The 21,024-nt window shown below is 33.7% G+C and overlaps 1 protein-coding gene across 9 annotated transcripts in view; it reads right to left on the reverse strand.

Annotated features, from left to right (window-relative positions):
* Positions 1-21,024, reverse strand: part of CACNA2D1 (calcium voltage-gated channel auxiliary subunit alpha2delta 1) — a 691,308-nt gene that overhangs the window by 77,886 nt on the left and 592,398 nt on the right. For all 9 annotated transcript variants that reach the window (XM_072653215.1, XM_072653214.1, XM_072653213.1 and 6 more), the window contains 3 exons: positions 6,477-6,555; positions 4,739-4,788; positions 1,201-1,290 (listed from right to left, as the gene is read on the reverse strand). In XM_072653215.1, the coding sequence (XP_072509316.1) occupies positions 1,201-1,290; positions 4,739-4,788; positions 6,477-6,555 (219 nt within the window). The remainder of the gene's footprint in view (positions 1-1,200; positions 1,291-4,738; positions 4,789-6,476; positions 6,556-21,024) is intronic.

The raw sequence follows: 21,024 nt of genomic DNA on the forward strand, positions 1-21,024 counted from the left end.
ATGTGACGGTATACCTTACAAGAAAAAAAAAAAGCTCCTAACTAAAACCCTAGGGATTCTCAGAGACTGTGACCTCCATATGCGCCCACAGCATGAGGAGGCAGAGTACAAGTAAATGAGAAATTTGACTACATTAATGCAATTTTAGCACCCTGCAACAAAAGGAGTGATGACATGGTTCTTTCCTTTACTAGTCTCCTTTTTAATTATAGGCATTCTCCAAGACAGAGTTCATACAGAGACTATATCTAGAGCTCTGTGTTCAGTTCTGAGAATTACACTTATTCTGGACATCCATGAGTACATGCTATCTCAGTGATGCAGGGAATGAATTTAAACATAATTAAACATGTGTGGACCATGAAATCTTAATTAAAATAGCATGACAGGAATTGGAGTTATGGTTTTCCTGATATAGAGAATTCCCTGGTATGAAAACTCTCGCAAGTAATGCTGCAACTTATATTCTGAAAGACTTGCCTAGAGCATGGAGAGGTTAAATGACTTGCCCAGGGTCACATAGCCAGTATGTGGAGTTGCAACCAGGTCTTCCTGAGGCCAGCTCTCTTTTTGTTATGATAAAATATTAAAACACTTCATAATTACTAACCACCCCCCCACACACACATTTTGCTACATTTTCCATCACTATATTTATCATGGTATCAAAGCTGGAACTGAAGAAATGAAGGATAGTTGAATCTGGGCAAGAGAATACCTACAGGGGCCAAAATAGTTATAATTATGTTCTGCCCTAAACTTAGTAAATACTTGTAGTCATTTTATATTGCCCTGTGTTTTATTATAAACTAAAAATTCAGAGGTTGCATCTTGTTTACCTTTGTATCTAAAGCTCAGTACTTTGAACATATTGGTGCTTAATAGTTGTTAAATAAGATTAATTCATGTTAATATTTGCCACTAAATGTGAACACAAAAATTCATAGTCATTCATGCAAAATTATTTTCTCCCATAGTTCTAATCAACTTGAGAATTGTGATATATATTTTTTTAAATAAAGAGAAAAAAACTCTGCACACTGAGAATTAACAAAAGCAAAGACATAACAGTAGGTTCTAAAAGTCATATTTATGGGGAATGCACAGACAGGGGAATGCCAAGTAAGAAAAAGTAGGTAGAAATCATTAGTATACCATAATTATGATATTCATCTCTGCATAAGAAACAGAAAACCTTACCAGTGCATCCAAGTATACATTGGTCCACTGGACTTGCTTGGCTTTTTCTCCTGCCAAAACCATTGGTCTTCCCAGAACATCCAAATATTCCTATTCAAATAATAGAAATGTCAATCACTTGACAAGTGTTAACAAAAAATAACCTATAAGTATATTAAAATATGCAAAAATCCATATAAAAACATGTTTGATGAAATAATAGGAAATGAATATGATATTTCTATCATGCTTTAAGTTAGCAGTATATAGCTGGTTCTATTTATGTGACATATTCCGTCCTATTTCTTATCCTGGAATAATCAGAATATTGTCTTCAGGAATAAAAAGAAGATAATTTTTTATTTTTCTTGTAGTTTGTCTTATATAAGGAACTACTGAAAACCATGATTTGCAGGGTAGAGTGCTGACCTTAAAAATAAATAAATAAAGCCAGCCCAAGTCTGTCTTCCTATCAGAGATTGGCTGAAATTCAAAACTGCATTTAAACATATCAACAAATAAATGAAATACTGAGCCAAATCTTCACAGCAGATTCAAATGCAGCTGCTGTTTTATTTCAGACTGAATGTATGCAGTGTTTACATTTTTAACAAATTCAATGTTATTCTAAAAATGTAGACTTTTATTCTGTAATAATGTAGATTATGATTTTTTAAGTAACAATAATATGAGCAGTCAAATTTCTTGCAAAAATAATATATGATTACTTAAATTACCCCATGGTCTTCTATCTTCTTATGATATGTTATAAGTAGACAACTGATCTAGGATTTTGCTGTTGAAATGTGAGCTTTAAGTTTGTCTGCTTTTTCTTACCTCAGTTTCTCTTAAAGTAAACTTTCACTTAATCTGCCTTTGGAGATCTTCCTACTGAAAATCTGTGGGTACCCATCCTGACTTGAAATATCTTTTGACCATCTCACCACCAAATTGATTGGGAATGTATTTTTGTTATATTTATGGTGAGAGCTAAATCTGTCCTATCTCAAAAGTCAGAATTAAACAAATTTGGAGCTAGAATGGACCTGAGAGTTCATGTAGTCCAGGAATTCCTGATTTTTCTTTATTTCAGAGATACCTTTGGCGAATTGGTGAAGCCTAACAGACTCCTTCTTGGAACAGTGTTTTTAAAGATATAAAAGAAAATACAAAGGATTACAAAAGAAATTATTAAATTATATAAAGAAACAAGTTCACAGACCCCAGACTGAAAACCCCTAATCTGTTCTAAACACTTAATCTGATAGAGAGTACAAATGAATCCCAGAGATAGATAATTTGATTTCAGAAATACATCAAAGCAAACATTCTCTTGATTTTCTTTCCCTTTCTTTCCAACTTGCTTAGATACAGAGAACATTGCTCTCTGGTTTTTGTTTTTTTTTTTTGTTTTTGCAATTTCTATACTTAGTATAGTGTACTGTGATGAATAACACCCACAGTTGAAACCTATTTAATGACACAGTAGTAAAAGCAACAGCTAGCATTTACATAGAAATTTAAGGCTTACCAAGTGCTTTACATTTCTATTATCCCAATTGATTCTTACAACAACCTTGTGATGTAGGTGCTATTGCACACACACACACACACACACACACACACACACACATATGCACACCCTTTTTTATATGAGGAAACTGAGTAACTAGAAGGGACTTAATACAGAACCTTTCCAGTCCAACACTATCACCTTCTAGATGAGGAAACTGGAATATTAGAAAATTCAGTGATTTGTTCATATTCACAAAAGTAATAAATGTCAGAGGAAGGATTTGAACCAAGCTTCTCTGGCTCCAAAACTTCATCTTCTTTACACATAGAACCCATTCCTCTTTAGAACAAAAGACTGTGACTGAACTTGAAGCCAGCAGCTGGAACATGAAAGACACTCCGCTACCACATGTTCTGTGGCCATGAGACATAGCAGTGACAGAGCAATAGAGTACCACCTGGCATGGACAGCAGAGACGAAGCACAATAGGAGCCATAAAATCTGTGTTCCCAAAGAACTCGAGGCAAAATGCCATCCAGAGCCAGAGAAAGAACATGGAATCGGAAAGCAGAATGAAGCAGATTATTTTCTCTTGTGTTATATTTTGTTTTGTTTTGTTTTGTTTTTTTCTAACGGTTTCTCCCATTCGTTTTAATTCTTCTATGTAACATGACTGATGTGAAAATGTGTTTAATAAGAATAGAGGTGGAGAACCCATATAAGATTGCACGCCATCTCGGGGACGGAGGAGAAAATTTAAAACTTATGGAAGTGACTTTTGAAAATGTAAAACAAATAAAATAATTAAATTTTTAAAAATTTGCAAAAGAAAAGCCTCTGTGTTGAACTGATTGGGTCCCTTGGCTGCCTAGAAAAATAAACAGATTAACATGGGGTTTGTGAGTTATGATTGTGAGTAGATGTAGACTCAGAGAGTACCATGAGCTTCAAAGTGCTTTATAGGAGCCCCCAGATCCTACAGAGTGCACAAAAGACATCTGGGAAATTCCTGCTAGTCACAGTCAACTGTAGAACCACTGAGTAATGTCTCTCATATGTTAGTAGGTAAATCCAAAGAATAACTACTTGAGATATCCTATGCTGACTAGAGTAGGTTAGAGTTGCTGTATGGTATGGTGCAAAGGGAAAATAATAGTATTATCACCTGGAAAAAAATGATTCAGTTCTCTCCAAAATTCCAATGGTCTTTCTTGTTATGGAGTGAGTTTTGTCCTGTTGGAAGTTTTCAAAAGAGGCTACATGATTAATTGTCGAGTGTCATCTCTGTCATAGTGAGGATTCCTTTTGGGTGTGGGTTGGAACAGATGGCAGATGAGGTCTCTTCTGTGTGTAAAATTCTGTGACTGACACTGAAACATGGTATAGTGTCTTGGAGTCAGGAAGAGCTAGATTCAGTTGTATCTTATAAACTTAGTGCCTTTTTGAATGTGACCAAGTTGCTAAACTTTTCTTTGCCTCACTTTCCTAATTTATAAGATGAATGGGGTGAACTCAATTGCCTTTAAAGTATTTTAAGGATCTATCACCTTATGACCTTAGCTCTATGTATATATAATTTGGCCATTAATTTTTTTTTTGTTCTATCACATGTAAGTGTATGTGTATACATACCTCTGCAGTGATACATATACACACATATATCATACAAGTATACATATACATAGTTTCATATTCAAAGTGATAAACTAAATTTTTGCAAAAAAAAACTAGATTAAAAATATGTAGTAGAAATTTCAGTAGAATTTCACTGGATTTCTTGTCTATGGTAGTAATCTATTGTAAAGATAAAGAAATTTACATCATGTTTTATTTGAGATGTGATATATGTAGCAAATATTGAAAGAGAAAAAAATAATTATCACATAAATGAAAAAATGCTCATAACTTTAGGTGTTTTTTTATATGAGGGTAAACTTTGCTACTTCATTTTATCATTTATTTTCTTTCTCTGATGCTTTTTAAATTTTTATATAAAAATAACATCTTGTTCTTTGGCAAATCAGTTTGAGATTGCAGTCCTACCTGAGTATTGATCCTTATAGCTCCGATGGATGGAATTTCATAATAATAACCTGAGATAAACAAAAGATACAGTTTAAACAAAAGGAAATATATTTCTTTTTTTTATAGGCTCATTTCTGGTTTGTGAAGTACAAAGCAGAACACCAAAATTCTCTAATTTTTGAAAAACAGTGAATTATTACCAAAATAGAATGATGGTAAAAGGCAAGTAATGGACACTGTATCAGACTTCTTAATCTGTTTGAAAGAGATATAAAATCAACTTTCATACACGTGTTCAGAGCAGTAAGGAAACTATAGTACAATCCAAATGAATGCCTCCAGAGGACAAACAAAATCATGTGATTGGCATTTATTTGAAATTGATTAGTGTCTAGTGTAATTATTTGCTTAAAGTCAGTCTGAATAGTAAATGCAGCATATTTATGATACTAAATAAGTATTAAACCAAAAAATTAAAACTAATCAATTCATATCATACTTTTCTGGAAGACGTGTTCAAATTCTACATCTGATCCATATTAACCATATGATATTAGGCAAATCAGAACCTATGAGAGTTCCCAACCATTCTGTGAGATTATACATTGTACAAAGAGTTCCATCTTACATTGGTAAAAAAGGTCAGCCTGGAATTTCCAAGACCATTTAAATCACAGTTTCAGTACCTACTGATATCTGAACTACAGAGTAATATTGTATTTTTACATACTTCTTTCATTTGAATAGATAAAGTAATAATTTTCAAGAAAAAATATAGCCTTAATGGTGTCAGGGGAAAAATGTAAAGTAGCGATATTACATTTCTTTTATTAGGACTCATCAACTTTTAATTCACTTTGTTTATACTACTACTGCTGGATTTTTTTTTTTACCAATTTGACATTCTCTCAAATTTCAGTTCAGTTCAATTCATATTTCTTAAGAATTCTCTGAATGCATGGTAGTTTTGTATTCTTAATTTAGACCAGGTCTGAACTAAGAAAATGCTGTAAAAAAAAAAAAAAAAAGAAAAAGAAAAGAAGATCATACTGATATTTCAAGTAGAAGAGAAGGACTTTGGATTGAAGTATCCTAATGTTTGCTTCAACTGCTATTGTAGATCTGGTTTTACTTTTGATTTTGCTGTTAAGGTAGATATAAGTTTTGAATTCTTTCCAAAATTAGTGTATATAGAACCCTGCAAACCTCCTACTCTACCACTGTAGAAGGTAGTCTCTTATGAAATCCATTATGAGGCAGTGTGGTACAAATGGAGAAAGAACATTGGCTCTAGCTGAGAAAAGAGTTCTTAACCTGAGGGTGCTGTAGACTGACAAGCACCCTGCAAATGGGTTTTGGTGGTGGTGTTGGGTAGTCACTGAATTTAGTTGGAAAAATATGACATTTTAATTTATGCTAATGTCTAACTGAAATTTAGCATTTACTTCAATTATTTAAAACCTTAATATTAGAATTAAATAGAATTAAACTAACTAAAATAATAGAAGTCCATAGGTTTCACCAGGCTACCAAAACAGCCCAAATACAGTTAAAAACTTCTGCGTACAGGGGATAAATATAAATCCTACCCATGATATTCAATACTTGTGTAAAATTGGAGAAGTCAAAAAATCTCTCTGGACCTCAAATTCATTATCTGTAAAATGAAGGTGTTGGGTTAGATACCCTCTGAGTATCCCATCTAGATGAACAGTTCTATTATATGTTTGTATATTCAAAGAAATACATCATTTACCTTTGTTTTCACAGGCCATCCACTGTATTGGTCCACGGTCATAATTATGCTGACCAACTGAAAATGTGAACACACGTACCTGAATGAATTAAAGAAAATGCAAAACAAAGTTAGAGAGAATATTAAGACAAATTAATAAGAAATTAAACCATGGCCAAAAATATTTGAAAAATAAAAAGAGGAGCTCTGAAAGGCAGTAATAGGAAAAAAAAAAAACATTTGTGTGTTGTTTTCTTCTGAACATGAGTATGAACCAATGAGATTCCAATAACACTGTTAGAAAAATACATTGGTCTAAATCCCAATCCCTTCAGCTTCTGGTCTATGAAATAAGATCTAACATGAAATTTTTACATCCCACCCAATTCACCAGCAACTTGAAGACTCTCTAAAGTAAACAAATGTGGAACAAAATGCTATTTGTTGTCACAGAATGCATTAATGGATGTGCATAAACTTATGACCTTTTATTTTCTCCAGGATGAAGTACAACAAAATTCTCTGTATACTTTCAAGTCCTTTATAACACGTCTCCTTTGAATCCTTTCTATTCTTCTCAATCATAACTCTTTTCAACTTACTCTGCAGTCCAGTGACACTGACCTCCTGAGTGTTCCTAACACAAGACAGCTCATCTCGTGACCTTGTGCACTTTCACTGACCATCTCCCACGCATGAAATCCTCTCCCTCATCTCCACCTTCTAGGTTTCCTGGTTTCCTTCAAGTTTCAGCTAAGTTCCCATTTTCTGTAAGAAGCCTTTCCCAGTCCTCCTTAATCTTAATACTTTTCCTTTGTGACTATCGTCCATTTATTCTGCATATGTTTTGTTAGCACATATTTACATGTATGTTGTCTCCCCATTAGACTATAAGATCCTTAGAATTAGGGAATCCCCTTTCCCATTCTTTGTATTCCCAGTGCTTGGCTCACGGTAGGCACTTAATAAATGCCTGTTGACTTGACTTACTAGTAATTTTGACAAATACTCCACAGACACCTCCACTAAGGTCTTACTTTGGTGTTTCATTGTGTTCTGAAGTATATTCTGGGCCCCTGAAAACTATGTTAACTAAGCATATGCTTTTTCCAGATTGGAAAGACTTCTGGCATAGCCCTATGGTCATGTCCATCATCTGTAGAGTATCCTAGCCATTTTTTTTGACCCCAACAGTTGTCATTTTGGTCATCCTCGAGCATAAAGGACAGCAACCAACCAGACTAGCCAAACTAGGAGAGACTCTTTTCGAGAACTTAGGTTACTACTAGTTGATTTTTTTGAGGAGGATGGCAATTGACAAATAACATCTACTAAGATACAAAGTGATTGTGGGGACAAAGGCAAATGGAGAATTGTTTGGTAACCCCAAGGAACTCATAGATCCTTGAAGTATTGTAGAATGACTTAGACACTTTATGACTGTAGATATTCTTGTTTCTTCTTCCAGGTTCCATTTATATAAAGATGCAAATATATTAGTGTGACCCATCAGAATGTTACATTTAGTGATATGTAAGAAATAAATAATGAGTCAGTTATTGAGTCAGATTTTAACACAAATAAAGGAGGCCCCAAGCATTTTTATGGAGCATATTAACATGAATTATAATTTAAAAATACACATTGAAACACATGTGCACTTTACTTCACATGTCAGTTAATAACCTAATACTGTCAGACACTTTCAGTATTTCAATAAAGATAACTTTGAAATTATAACTTTATGACTTAATATATTAAAAATTACATAATTAAAGTATTTATCTTTTAAACATACTACAAATAAAATCTTATTTTAAAGTACTATACATGAATATGTACTAATATCTTTTAAAATACTGTTCATGAAAGTACTATTTTTTTTTAAAGTACAATATTAGAAGGAATGGAATTGAAGAATACTTCAAGAGACCAAATTTTTTTTAGCCCACAAAGCAAAGAAAATTAAGGTGGGATGAACATTTTTATTTCAAAGTAAAACTGTAATAAATCTTTGTGCATTATTTGAAACACCTGGTCTTTATTATGCTAAAGCATAATTTTAATATCCTAATTTGAATATGTATGTATTATAAACTATAGTATTAATACTATGTTGTGTTATAATACCAATATATAATATAGTATAATAAAATGTGCAATACTTTGTATATACAATATTTAAAATACAAATGATCTATTTTAACATATACATAAATATATTCAGATCACAAAACCAAATGATTTGTAAAACAGTGAAATTACTATTGTAAAAGGGAAGGAAAGGGAAAGGAATAAATAGTTACTGACTTTGTGCTGAGTCCTTTCCAAATATAATCTCATTTGATCCTCACAACAAACCTGTGAAGAATGATGTGTGACCTGATTTTTTTTTTAAATTCAGTAAAGTAAATGAATTAGAATATTCCACTTTTCCTACTAAAGGAAATAACTTCAGAGGAATAATACTTTCCATATCTCCTAACTCTAGATTATGACATTAAGGGCAAATGATATATATTCTAAGAATTTTGTTGGAAACACATTGAGTGCTTATTTTGATATTTTTTCTAGTTACACACATTTTCTCTTTAGCCGTGGTTCCCAGATTATAAAGTGTAGAAATTTTCACATCTGATTTTTATTCATTTGGTGGATAGCTGTTATGTAGATCCAGGAGGTATGCTTGCAAATATTTAACACCCAGCTCTCCAGAAAAAAAAAAATGACACAGGATATACTTTGAAGTTTAGTCTGCATTATTAACATTTCTTCATCAGTTTAAGTCTAGACAATCAGCAATAATCAAGGCCTTAGCATTTGCCAATTTCCAAGGTGTAAATGCTCATACCAAAACTTTAACACTGGTTTCTGAGAACCAGTAGAAGTGAGCACCAGAATACCCCTTTATAGATGACATTATAAATCAATAAATGTTCACTTTGGAAACTGTGGCTATGGGTACTTGGGGAACAATTTCTTTTGGAGCCACAGGGACTGAGTTCAGTGGCTGGCTCCCCATCTTTCTTCCTACCCTTAGACCCCATTCCTTATACTTGGGGACTTCAATTTACATGTTGATTTCCCCTCAGATATTCCTGTTTCCCAGTATCTCCCCAGTTCTCATGAGCTACACTTTTACTCTGTCTCAGTCACATCAAAGAATGATCAAAGTCTTGGTAACTCACAAGTGTTGCAATTCCACAATCCATTATTCTGAATTCTTCTGACATTTACCTCCTATCCTTCCATCTCTCGCCATGCCTTAGCCTTCTTAAATCTCTCATTCTCTATCATTACAGAAACCTCTACTCATTCCAGTCCTCCTTAATTTCCCAGACCGTCACCCCTTATCTAGTCTGCTTCCCTCCTTTTCAAATCTTGGCCTTGTAATTAATCTGTGAACTATATTTTCCAATACCTTTGAGTTGCCCTCAACTTTTCTCTTTTTCTGATTGATGTGTTTCTATCAAAGGTACCATATCCTCCTAGTCATCCAAGTTTACAGGTTAGGAATCACCTTCAAGTCTTTATTCTCATTAACTAAACCCATAACGAATTATTCACTAATGCTTGCTGATTTTACATAAACCGCATCTGTAACTCTTCCATTAACTACCATACTTCAGGTCCTCACTACCTTTTGCCTGGACTCATATTACAAAACTCTAATTGGTTTTCAGGTAACCAGCCAATCTCTTAGCCCATCTTCATATACAACTTCAACATATCTATCAAATTAATGTTCCTAAATCTAAGTCCTAATCGTGTTATTCTCCTGCTCAAAAACCTCCACTGGTTCCCATTGCCTCTAGTATAAAATACAGACTCTTGGACATTTAAATCCCTAACAGTTTGGCTAGAGTCTATCTTTTCAGACTGTTGATATGTTGTTCCAATTTACATACCATATAATCTAGTAAAACTGGCCATCATGCTCCTTCCTGTTCCCGTGCACAGGCTGTCACGCATGCCTGGAATGTTCTCTTTAAATTTTTGTCTGCCTTTTAAGTCTCACCTCAAATGTTAACTTGTATAAACATTTTGCTAGGCTTTGAGGGTTTTTTTTAGTGCTTTACCTTTGGAGCTCTTCTGCATCACCTTGTCTTTATGTCTTGTGTATATCTTGTATTTAGTTATCTCTGAATGTGTATTCCTTGTAGTAGAATGGAAGCGCACTGATAATAGGGTCTAATTCATTTTTAGCTTTGAAATTCCAGTGTCCAGCACTGATTAGTACTAAAGTGAACTGAACTGACTCCATTCAGAACAAAAGGACAGGTTAAAAAAAATTCATTCATTAATATGTATCCTGCTGCCAGGAGTGTGCTGCAGCTCACCAGAGCTAATTGGTAGATTGTCATTGTAGGCATTTATAGATCACACATCAACAGACACTAGAAATTAAGGCTTGACTTACTCTTTTGCTGATTTCTAGACTTAAGAAAATGATAGAAAAAATATTAATGATGCATTTTAAACTGCAAAGTGTGTTATGTATCTTTTTCTTCCCCCTGAGAGAACCAGTGGTTAAACATTTACCAAAATACTCTTGCCCACTGGGATTGAATTTCCAGATGTGGCCTGGCCAACTGAGTAAGAAGCCACTTCGCAGAGAACATTTAAGATCAGAGTATAAATTACCAACAGAATAATTCTGTTAATTTCTCAGTCTGACAAAGAAACAACTCCTTATGCCTTTTTTTTTTCTCTTAAATCTCACTGTCTCCCCAGATTCTGGTTAGCAGACTCTCTCGTCCTTGAAACAGCATTGGTTTTCCTTTCTATCATTCAAGGATTAATCTTCCTTCACTGGTGAGGGCACTTTTCTAGGATAGGGTTACTTCTTATGTAATGTAGATTAAAGCAATAAAGGCAACTTACTTTAAACAATTTTGCCACTCGATTGAAAATTCAATTTAAATTTAATATCTCTAACAAAATTCCCAAGAATATGAGGCAAATAAGAAGTGTCATATGCTTTAGGAATTACTTGCCACTTTTTTTCACAAGTAAAGATTTTGCTCATATTTACACTTTTTGTTGCCTTAATTTTAGATGCTCTGTATTTTTTCTTGCTATTATAAACATTTAAGAGATATAATTTTATTAGTTAATGAATTTCCTTATATGTTCTTTATTAGATTGTTCTCCATATATGCTCAGAGTAAAATGGTGACAGTATGCACATCATTATTCCTAAAAATCAATTTGAATAAAAGAAAGTTTGACTTATGAGAATACCTAACTTCATTGGCCTTGTAATAAAGAAAACATACTACTCCAAATGAAGCATTTTAAGTATATTATGCTTGTAAGTACATTTCTTTCTCAGAAAAAATGGAATGAGAATTCTAAACCTTTTACAACAAAGATATGAAAAGCAAAGACAAAGGAAGCTGAGTGGGACCATTCTATCCGGATCTATGAAAAACATGCCTTTTCAACAGTAAAGAAACATTATCTAAAGCCAATCCTACTTGAATGTTTGAATGATGTTATCAGTCAAATAATCTGCATAGTCAAGGCCATCCAAAAATAAAACATAACAAACAAACAAACAAGCAAAAAAAAAAAAACCCACAAAACATCCAGATCGGTCTATCTGCATATGTTTTACCTCCCACGAATTGTGTCTTTTCCATGTGTTTGTCTACATGAAGCTAGCAGAGGATATTACAGATAAGGAAGGGCAGAAACTTGGCTAGCCATAGAAGTGTACACCCTGTCATATTTAATTCTCGTTGTTTTAACTTGTTTTTCAAACATCCCAAAGGGAACAGAACTTAGTTCAATGTTTTTATCTGTTATTCTCTTAGCCATTTACACTTGGCCCTCTGACTTCCCATCAAAGCTGATTTTGCTTGAGTAATTATGGTTGCCATTTGAAGTAGTATTCTCCACCTCATCTTCCAAATCTTCATTTGTCATTATATAGATGTTTTCTAAAAGTGCTTTTTCCTCCAACAAAACCCATTTCTCCAGGGATAAGTTCAATGAATAGCTACAAATAATTAAAAACTACAAATACACTTCTTTTGAGATAATTATAATTCTTGGGATTGCTTTATTGGTACAAATAATGGTCGTGCTATAGTTGAGATCTTTACCAAGTCATTTGAGGCAGGCAATGTGGTGGAGCAGAAAGAGAATTGTGCTAGTTTCAGAGGCCCTGGGTTCAGATTCTGTCCCTGACCTTACTATTTGTGTGATATTAGATAAGTGATACAGTCTCCATGACAGTCATTATCCATATCTTCTAAAGCAGTTGTACTAGATGTCCTGACTGTTTGTTTTTCACTCTGATCTGTGATTCAAAATATCTATCATTGGTTTTACAACCAGAAGGACCTAGAGATGAAATAGTACAATCTCCACATGAGCACACCCATCATGGCCAAATGACTCATTCAAACACACTTAATATTTATAGAAAGAAATTAAGTGCGCATCTTCCCACTCTTCCACTTCAGTGCCAAGCTACATGTTCCTTTCCAGAAATGTAAATATTCAACAAGGGTTCTACTTAAGAGTGCTTTCTGTTCATATTCAAGCTGAGACCTTTAAAATACCCCATACCACCACCACACATTTATTAATTATCTATCACAAAGATAGAAATGAACTAGTCTTTCACAAAATATTTCTGCAGATTCTAAAACTATAGTTAAGTATTTAAATGCTCATTAAAAGTTTAAAAATACATTTGTGATATATTCTGTTGTACGTAGGCAGAGATTGCTGTTAATTGGCACAACAGAAGCTTTGTGCATTCCTTCTTTATTCCATTGTAGCTATGGGGGTTTTGATTCAAATGTTCCATATTGTATTACTGCCACCCTGTGGAACAGTTAATGAACTTAACTGAAGGGTGTATTTGTCAAAACTTAATTAGTGAAAGAATGCTTTGCTAGGATTATTTTTGTGAAAATAATTCACTAGTACATTGTTGTTTTTTTCTTTGAACATAATTTGGAGGAAAAAATGCATGTGATATATCTCATGTAAAATACACATGATTGAGCATTTAAGATGATTTGTGGATACCAAATATTCCATATTTTTAGATGTCTTTACAAAATCTTACATCTTTTCATGTAATAGTTGTATTCATTTCATACATTATCAGCAATACATGTGTATGTATACGCACATATCTACACTTATGCATATGTCTAGCTATTTGATAGATAATTCTAACAATGAAATAAAGCTTTTAAAAACTAAACAATGCAGTTATTTTAGGCTGCATTTATTTAAGATAATAAGCAGCTTCTTGGAGGGAAGAACCCTACATAGATGTGGGGATAATATTTTATTAAACATAAACTAGATATTTTCAGACAGGAAATGTGTATTATGTAAGTATTGCATGTATGTACACATATACACAGAGAGAGAGAGACAGCTAGATCTGACTGAGTTGTAAAAGTGATTACAAAAAAATTCAATTTCATTCAAAATTTGAGCTCGGAGATTTCACAATCTTGATTTTATATTCCTCAGAAAATGACCTATAAATCACTACCCATTCATTAGGGCTTTAAGTAATACTAAACAGCTGATTACAAAAACCATGAATCAGGGTTTCTTTAGTATTTCCAAGATGGATTATTTTATCTGGAGATAGATTTCTATTAAAAATAAAAGAGACTACCTTCTCAAAATACTATGCCCATCCCTGCCTTTATCTTGTAATACTTTACTTTTTTCCTCTGATTCTCCTAATGTTAAGTGCCTTCATGTAGTAAAATATTTTCCCAAACCACAAGGTCAACCTGTAAAAAAAAAATTAAGGCCATAGGAGCTTCTCATTTCCCAGCAGAAACCAGTTACTGGAAACTGTCACCTCTACAATTATCAACTATACAAAGTTCAAGTTTAATTTTGTAATAGGCAAATCTCCAAAGAACAAATGGAAATGTGACTATATAATAATGAAGGCAGTAAAATTGAAATAAAAATATCAGATATCAAAACATACTGGAAGACGAAGTCAGAGATGGCTCATTATCATTTTAGTGTACTTACTACAATTTAATAACATTGGCACTGATCCTATAACAATACTGTTTTCCACTGGAGATTTTGGAAGAAAAAATTTTCAAAAATATCCACAATTTGACTAAGTGCTATAGTTCAGATCTTTTAAATACTTACAATCTGTTGTGTTGAAGCTCTAATATAAGTAAAAGCAGCCTAATTTTTTTTTCTTTTTGGTTCTTTCTATGCATTTGATTGATGTTAGAAGGTCTAAAAATTGTAAGGTGTCTCAGAACCTTGCAAGACTTGATTCTTCTCTCCTGCTAAAGACTGTGAAGAACAACCTTATCAGCTCCCTGGGACTTAATTACCATCTTTATGCTGATGATTAGGCACCTAGGTGGCACAGTGAGTAGAGCAGTAGATTGGAACCATCAAAACTCATGTTCCTGAGTTCAAATCTGGCTTCAGATGTTTACCAGCCTTGTGTTCTTGGGCAAGTGACTTAACCCTGTTTTCCTCAGTTTCCTTATCTGTAAAATGAGCTGGAGAAGGAAATGGCAAAGCACTCCAGTATCTTTGCCAAGAAAAGCCCAAATGGGGTCACAAAGAGTAGGACAGAACTAAAACAACGCAACAAGAAAATGCTAGTGACTCTCGATTCTACCTTTCTTACCCTAGTCTCTGCTGACCTCCAATCCAGCATCTCCAACACTCATTTTCAGACATCTCAAACTGCATATCCAGCAGACATCTTAAATTCAATATATCTAAAACAGAATGCATTACCTTTCCCCCTAAATCCTAGCCCCCTCCTATCTTCTCAGTTACTGGAATGTATTTTCATGTTGTTCCCACTGGATTGTAAGCTCCTTTAGGTCAGGGATTGTCTTTTACCTCTTTGGGTATTCCTAGCACTTATGAGAGTATCTGACAAATAGTAAATGCTTACTAAGTATTTATTGATTCATTCAGTAATATTATTGTTATTATATACGGAGTGAGAGTAGCACGAGGGCCTGGAACAAAGTCAATGCTGTTTGTATTTCCTCAGCTACACAAGTACTATCTCAACTTAGTTCATTCTATCTCTCTCATACACACAGTGATGCTTCCTACTCTCTACTTAAATACAGTCATGTATAGATGAACTCCTACTCAGCACATTCAAATGTGCCTTAAAGATGTCCTGTATATAGATAACTGCCAGCTGTGGGGAAACTCTGCCCCTTTCACAGTTTGGGGGATCTTTTTGCCATAGTCCTTGGAGGCTGGCACATAAAGACTACTGAGTGAAAAAGAGAATTTGACTCATTCCATCTCAAGTGGCAATAAAACAGGGCAGTAAAAGGTTAAGGCTATTTCTAAGTGACAGACAATACTAAGACTGAAAAATAGACCTCCAAGAACTGGAGTTTTAAAATTCGCATTGCTGAATTAAACATGTGTCTTAGCAAAACGTACATAGGGTTTGAATGATGAATAAATTGACTTCTTGATTGCTACTAGTCTCAATTATATAAGGAATTTAAAATTCATAAGTAGCATGAATCTTAAGAGACATAATACTAAACTATTTCCCTTCTAAAACACAATGAAATTTATAGTTATGGTTCATAAAATCCAGTGTGTAAAGGAGAATCATATGAGTGATCAAGGAAGAATGTGTCAATTGACCTTATTTCTTAGGCCAGATCTCTTCCTGTGAAAATAATGTGAAAGCAAACCTTGAATTAAATTTGGAGGGAAGAACTAAATCATACTAATTTTTCAAATTTACCCAATTCTGTTACAGAGGGGAACCAAAAACATTGATTGTCCAAAATGTATTTAATACCTTGGTATTTAATGGAGCTGCTCTGAGTTTCTGATATATTTCATAAGCAGTAAAATGTTTGAATATTAAGATTTCATTTTAAGAAATTAATATAGGAATCAGTGAAATAAAGGAGGAAACAAATTAAAATCCAAATGTGACTACCCAGACACATTGTTCACTTGAGCTGCTAGTTAACTCTGCTTTGGACTTCAGTACCATCTGCTCATTGTGTATGGTGTTAAGAATGCTATTTTTAAAAGCAAATTAACATATAAAGAAATTATTTTGACTACAAAAGCTTGTTTTTAAGGCCAAAATGTTGCTAAGCCATACTTTTCCTATAAACACTATAAGAAATAAAATTTAGTTGACTCTATTTTTGAAAAAAATCTCCCAATATGATGACAGCATTGAGTGGTATACTGTTAAACTCGCTTTTTAATAAATGAAGAATATGGTATCATATTATCTGATAGTTCAATTTATGAAAAAAATTATTATCACATTAGTCATTTTGCTTAAAGCAATTATAATAAATTGCTTCCATATTTTAAGATAATAAGACAAATTTCCACCCCCACCCCCATTTCCATCTTTGTATATTTACAATACTTGACAAAGAAGTGATAAGCTTTGGGCACACTGTATTTCTAAACAATATGCAACATGGATGTTAAGCCCAAAGCATCGTCAGCTGAGAGGTGACTGGCTTGGAGAGGTCAGTAAACAATCAGTAGAGTGATTTATTTCAGATGCCCTTCTTGGGTAATTCCAAATATTTCACTGTCAGTGACACTGAGAAGACTCGTTTTAAAAAGACGGGCTCTTCTGATTGGGGTCAAGGGGAAGAGGCCATCAACACAACTTCCCACAACATATATTTCACTCCACTCCATTTACATGCACCAAAAGGATAAGGTTGCTGTGTTCATGATACGACCTAAATTAAAATTTCAACTAAAAATACTAATTAAAAATAGAAAAATAAGATAACAAAAAGGTTGATCAGAAATAGGCATTGTTTTTAACATTTCCTTTTTTGTGGGAATCACAAACCTATTGAGTTTTTTGAACAATTTCAATATGTAATAAGTTTCAAATAATTAAAGCATCACTAAATTCCCACAGGAAAATTTAAAGCATATTTTTATATGCTTCTCTGTAGAGTTTAACTCATTTCCCACAATTTGTGTCTAATATCACATTTGAAAAAAAATTTATGTCCCCCTCAATTTTGGTAAATTTGGTTTTTCTGTAACATTAAAGTCACTAAAGTTTTGCGGTAAAATTTTTTTAAGGTTTATGCTTCACCACTCTCTTGAATCTGAAGCACTTTTTATTAGTTTTTCTCATTACTCATCATAATGTGTCTGTTAGGCAATAGGAAAGCAACGTTTTTGAGGAATAAGATGATAGGGAGAAAGTGGTACAAATAATTTCACAGATGCTTATTTATACCTACATGACTTTGGGCAAGTCAACAAGTTTATCAAGCATTAATTAAATATCTTCTAGATACTGTGCTAAGAGTGGAGGATACAAGGGAGGCAAAAATGGTCCCTGTCCTCAAGAAGCTCACAATCTTATGAGGAAAACAACATAAACACCTGCATGTGTGTACATATCATTCATGTATGTCTCATGTATTTCCACAGGCATGTATGTATATACGTATACACTATATGTACATATCTATGTGTGTGTATATCATTCATGTCTATCTCACGTGTATATGTATTCACACACACACACATATATATGTTTTTGTGTGTGAATACAACTGATCCTTTCCTGCCTTTTCAGTTTTCTTACACCTTCTAGTCATGTACTCTCAGTCCTGTGATTCGAACTTTCTTATTATACCTCCTATATAAGATACTCCATCATACGATTCTGTAAAATTTCCCTGATTGTCCTTCATCCCTGATACATATATAGATAAATATTGATGTATATATAGATACATTCATATATGTATATATACGCATGCATGTATATGCAGATATACACATGCACATATATATATATATATACATATATATATATATATATATATATATATACATCCACATATGTGTATATTCTTGAAAGTTCTTGAAGAGCTTTAAAGGAAGATCTTATATTTGTACCTGGAGGTAACAGGGAGCCACTAGAGTTTATTGAATGAGGAGAGGGAACAGGCTTACATGATCACACATACTTTAGGTAGATCATTTCGACAGCTGCAGTGAACATTTTACTAATGACTTAAAAGAAAACATATACTGTTTCCTGTGGAGGCAGAAATAAATGGACCAGAGTGGGAGAGGCTTGAGGTAGGGAGAATAATGAGAAGGCTTTGCAGTAATCTACATGAGAGGTGACAAGGGTCTGTGCCAGGGTGGTGGCAATGTGAGAGGTGAGAATGGTGATTATACAAGAGATGTTAACAAGATAGAAAGGACAGGACTTGGGAGATGGTGAGAGTGAGGAGTTAAGGATAACCCTAATTACATATCTTGGTACCACTAATAGCAGGTTTGTTTGGCCCTTGGAATGGCCAGTAATAGGGATGTAACTGAAACACTCAAATCTTTTTGTAAAGAACCCAAATACTTAAAACTATGCATAAAGAATCTCAGCATTGGATGCCTTGGCTTGGGCTTTCAAAAAACAAACAAATCTAAGTAGGAAAGAATTGTGATATGGTTAAATCACTTTTCCCCCCATGGCTTTGCTCTTGACTGTTCTGGAAGATTGGCAGAGAAAACAGATGTTTGGTGGATAGTTTCCCACGAGTATTATGTTCTTCACCAACTCTTGAAAAATAATTGTTAAATGTTCCTTTGCACTGTATACAAAAAAGCAAAAACACAAAACTGGCTTTCTGAAGGCTACTTTGAAAGGACATATGTTAATGCTTTCTGCTTCCCATCTGGCACCCTTATTTGGGAGATTTGTGAGTGTTGCTCTACATACATTTTAAAATATAAACACTAGTAACCTTTAAAATGAATAATATCTTTCTTTTGGAGAACCATTCCTCTTGCAATTAATTATTTCACTGTGGAAATACTTAATAATCATGGTGACTGTTATTCCATCTTAATCTTTTCCTCTTTCTATTCCCTCAGTTTTATTGATAACCCTAAAAGTTTATGTTGAAGAATTTTAGCATCTCTTTGGAGTTCATGTCCAGTTTTAATTATAAATCTACTTGGAATGAGAAAATTCCTCTTTCATCAGGCAAAAGTGACATGCCTTTATATTTTGAACAGGCCTTTGGGTTGTTCTAAGCCAAGTCAAATGCTTTTTAGTTTTTCACTGATCCTGGGAATTATCTTCATCAATGTTATGTCTGGTACTAATTTTCCCCCTTCTTCCTTCACCTGTTTGGACTCGATTATATTGTGCAGCTCAGTTTGGCACCGTTTGTAAGAAATTCCTGTCTATGAGTGAGCCTGTGAGAGATGGAAATGTAGGTAAAGACTGGGAGGCAAATATTTTCTAATTTGACACAGCTGTGTCAGTAGACAAGCCTCAATCTTAAAGCGATACCTATCTATAATTAGGTAGATTAGCCTCCAAGAATAGCAGTTCTCACACCAAAAAAAAAAAATCAAATTTTTTAATACTCTTATTTCTTGAACTTTTCACCCTTGTAAAAAGTGTGTCATACATCTGTTGTCCTCATTTATCCATTTATATTGATGAATCCCAGTTGCCCTGCTTTGGAATGCTCTGAATTATTTCTAATATGATGTGGCTGGCAACATATATAAAATATTCAATAGCTCTAGCAATGCCAAGTAGAAAGCAATGGGAAGCAAAAATTGATTTATTACATAACGGCATGTTTTCAAAAAGGAATTTTTCCCAAATTTTACTATGATTTTGAAATGCTGGGTTTTTTTAGATTAAAAATGCACAATAGGTTTAATGGGGGTAGGAAATTAAAGAGCTTATTTTGTGATGAAATCATGATTATATACACCTGATATATATTTAGTCATCTATGACTATATTTTAAGAGGCAGCTGGGGGACCTGGAGTCAGGACGACTTCAGTTCAGATCTGACCCCACTTACTAGCTGTGTTACCTGGACAAGTCACTTAACCTCTGTTTGTCTTAATCAGTTGAAGAAGGAAATGACAAACTATTCCACTATCTGTGCCAAGAAAACACCATGGACAGTATAGTTCATGGGGCCAGGAAGCTTCAGGCACAACCAAATGTAAATTCCATAAAGGCAGAGATCTTTTCATTTCCTCCATGCTCTCATTTTGCAAACCTTAAAGCCCTATGGAAGTGGTAGCTTTCAATTATTTTTATCATCATTACCTCATAGTAGATGCTTAATACATTTTTAAATTCAATTGATAGAGCAAATAGATATTTACTAAACACTTCAGAATTTTTAAAACAATGGACACTTAAGAAGTGAAAATTTAGTGTTTGGAAAGTTCCAAATAAGTTAGTCAACAACAGTAACTTTGCAGTTTTTGTCAAAACCTTGGATTGCATCACAAGAATTTTCAGGACTGATTTTGAATCAGTTAACTTCCAAAGACACTCATGTTTTAACGCTATACCACAGATTATAGAAAACACAGTCAAATGTGAAAACAGTGAAAAAATAAACAAGTATAATAGCTGAAGTGGCCTTAATTATTTTTATTATTCATTGGTTTAGTTTTAAAGTGAATATTTTACTAATGATTTTAAAGAAAACATTTACTGGTGTTTGGGTAGGTGGAAAGGAACTAGGTGCCCCCCCCCCCCATGCT

Source organism: Notamacropus eugenii, chromosome 3 (assembly GCF_028372415.1).
Source record: "Notamacropus eugenii isolate mMacEug1 chromosome 3, mMacEug1.pri_v2, whole genome shotgun sequence".
Lineage (NCBI taxonomy): Eukaryota > Metazoa > Chordata > Mammalia > Diprotodontia > Macropodidae > Notamacropus > Notamacropus eugenii.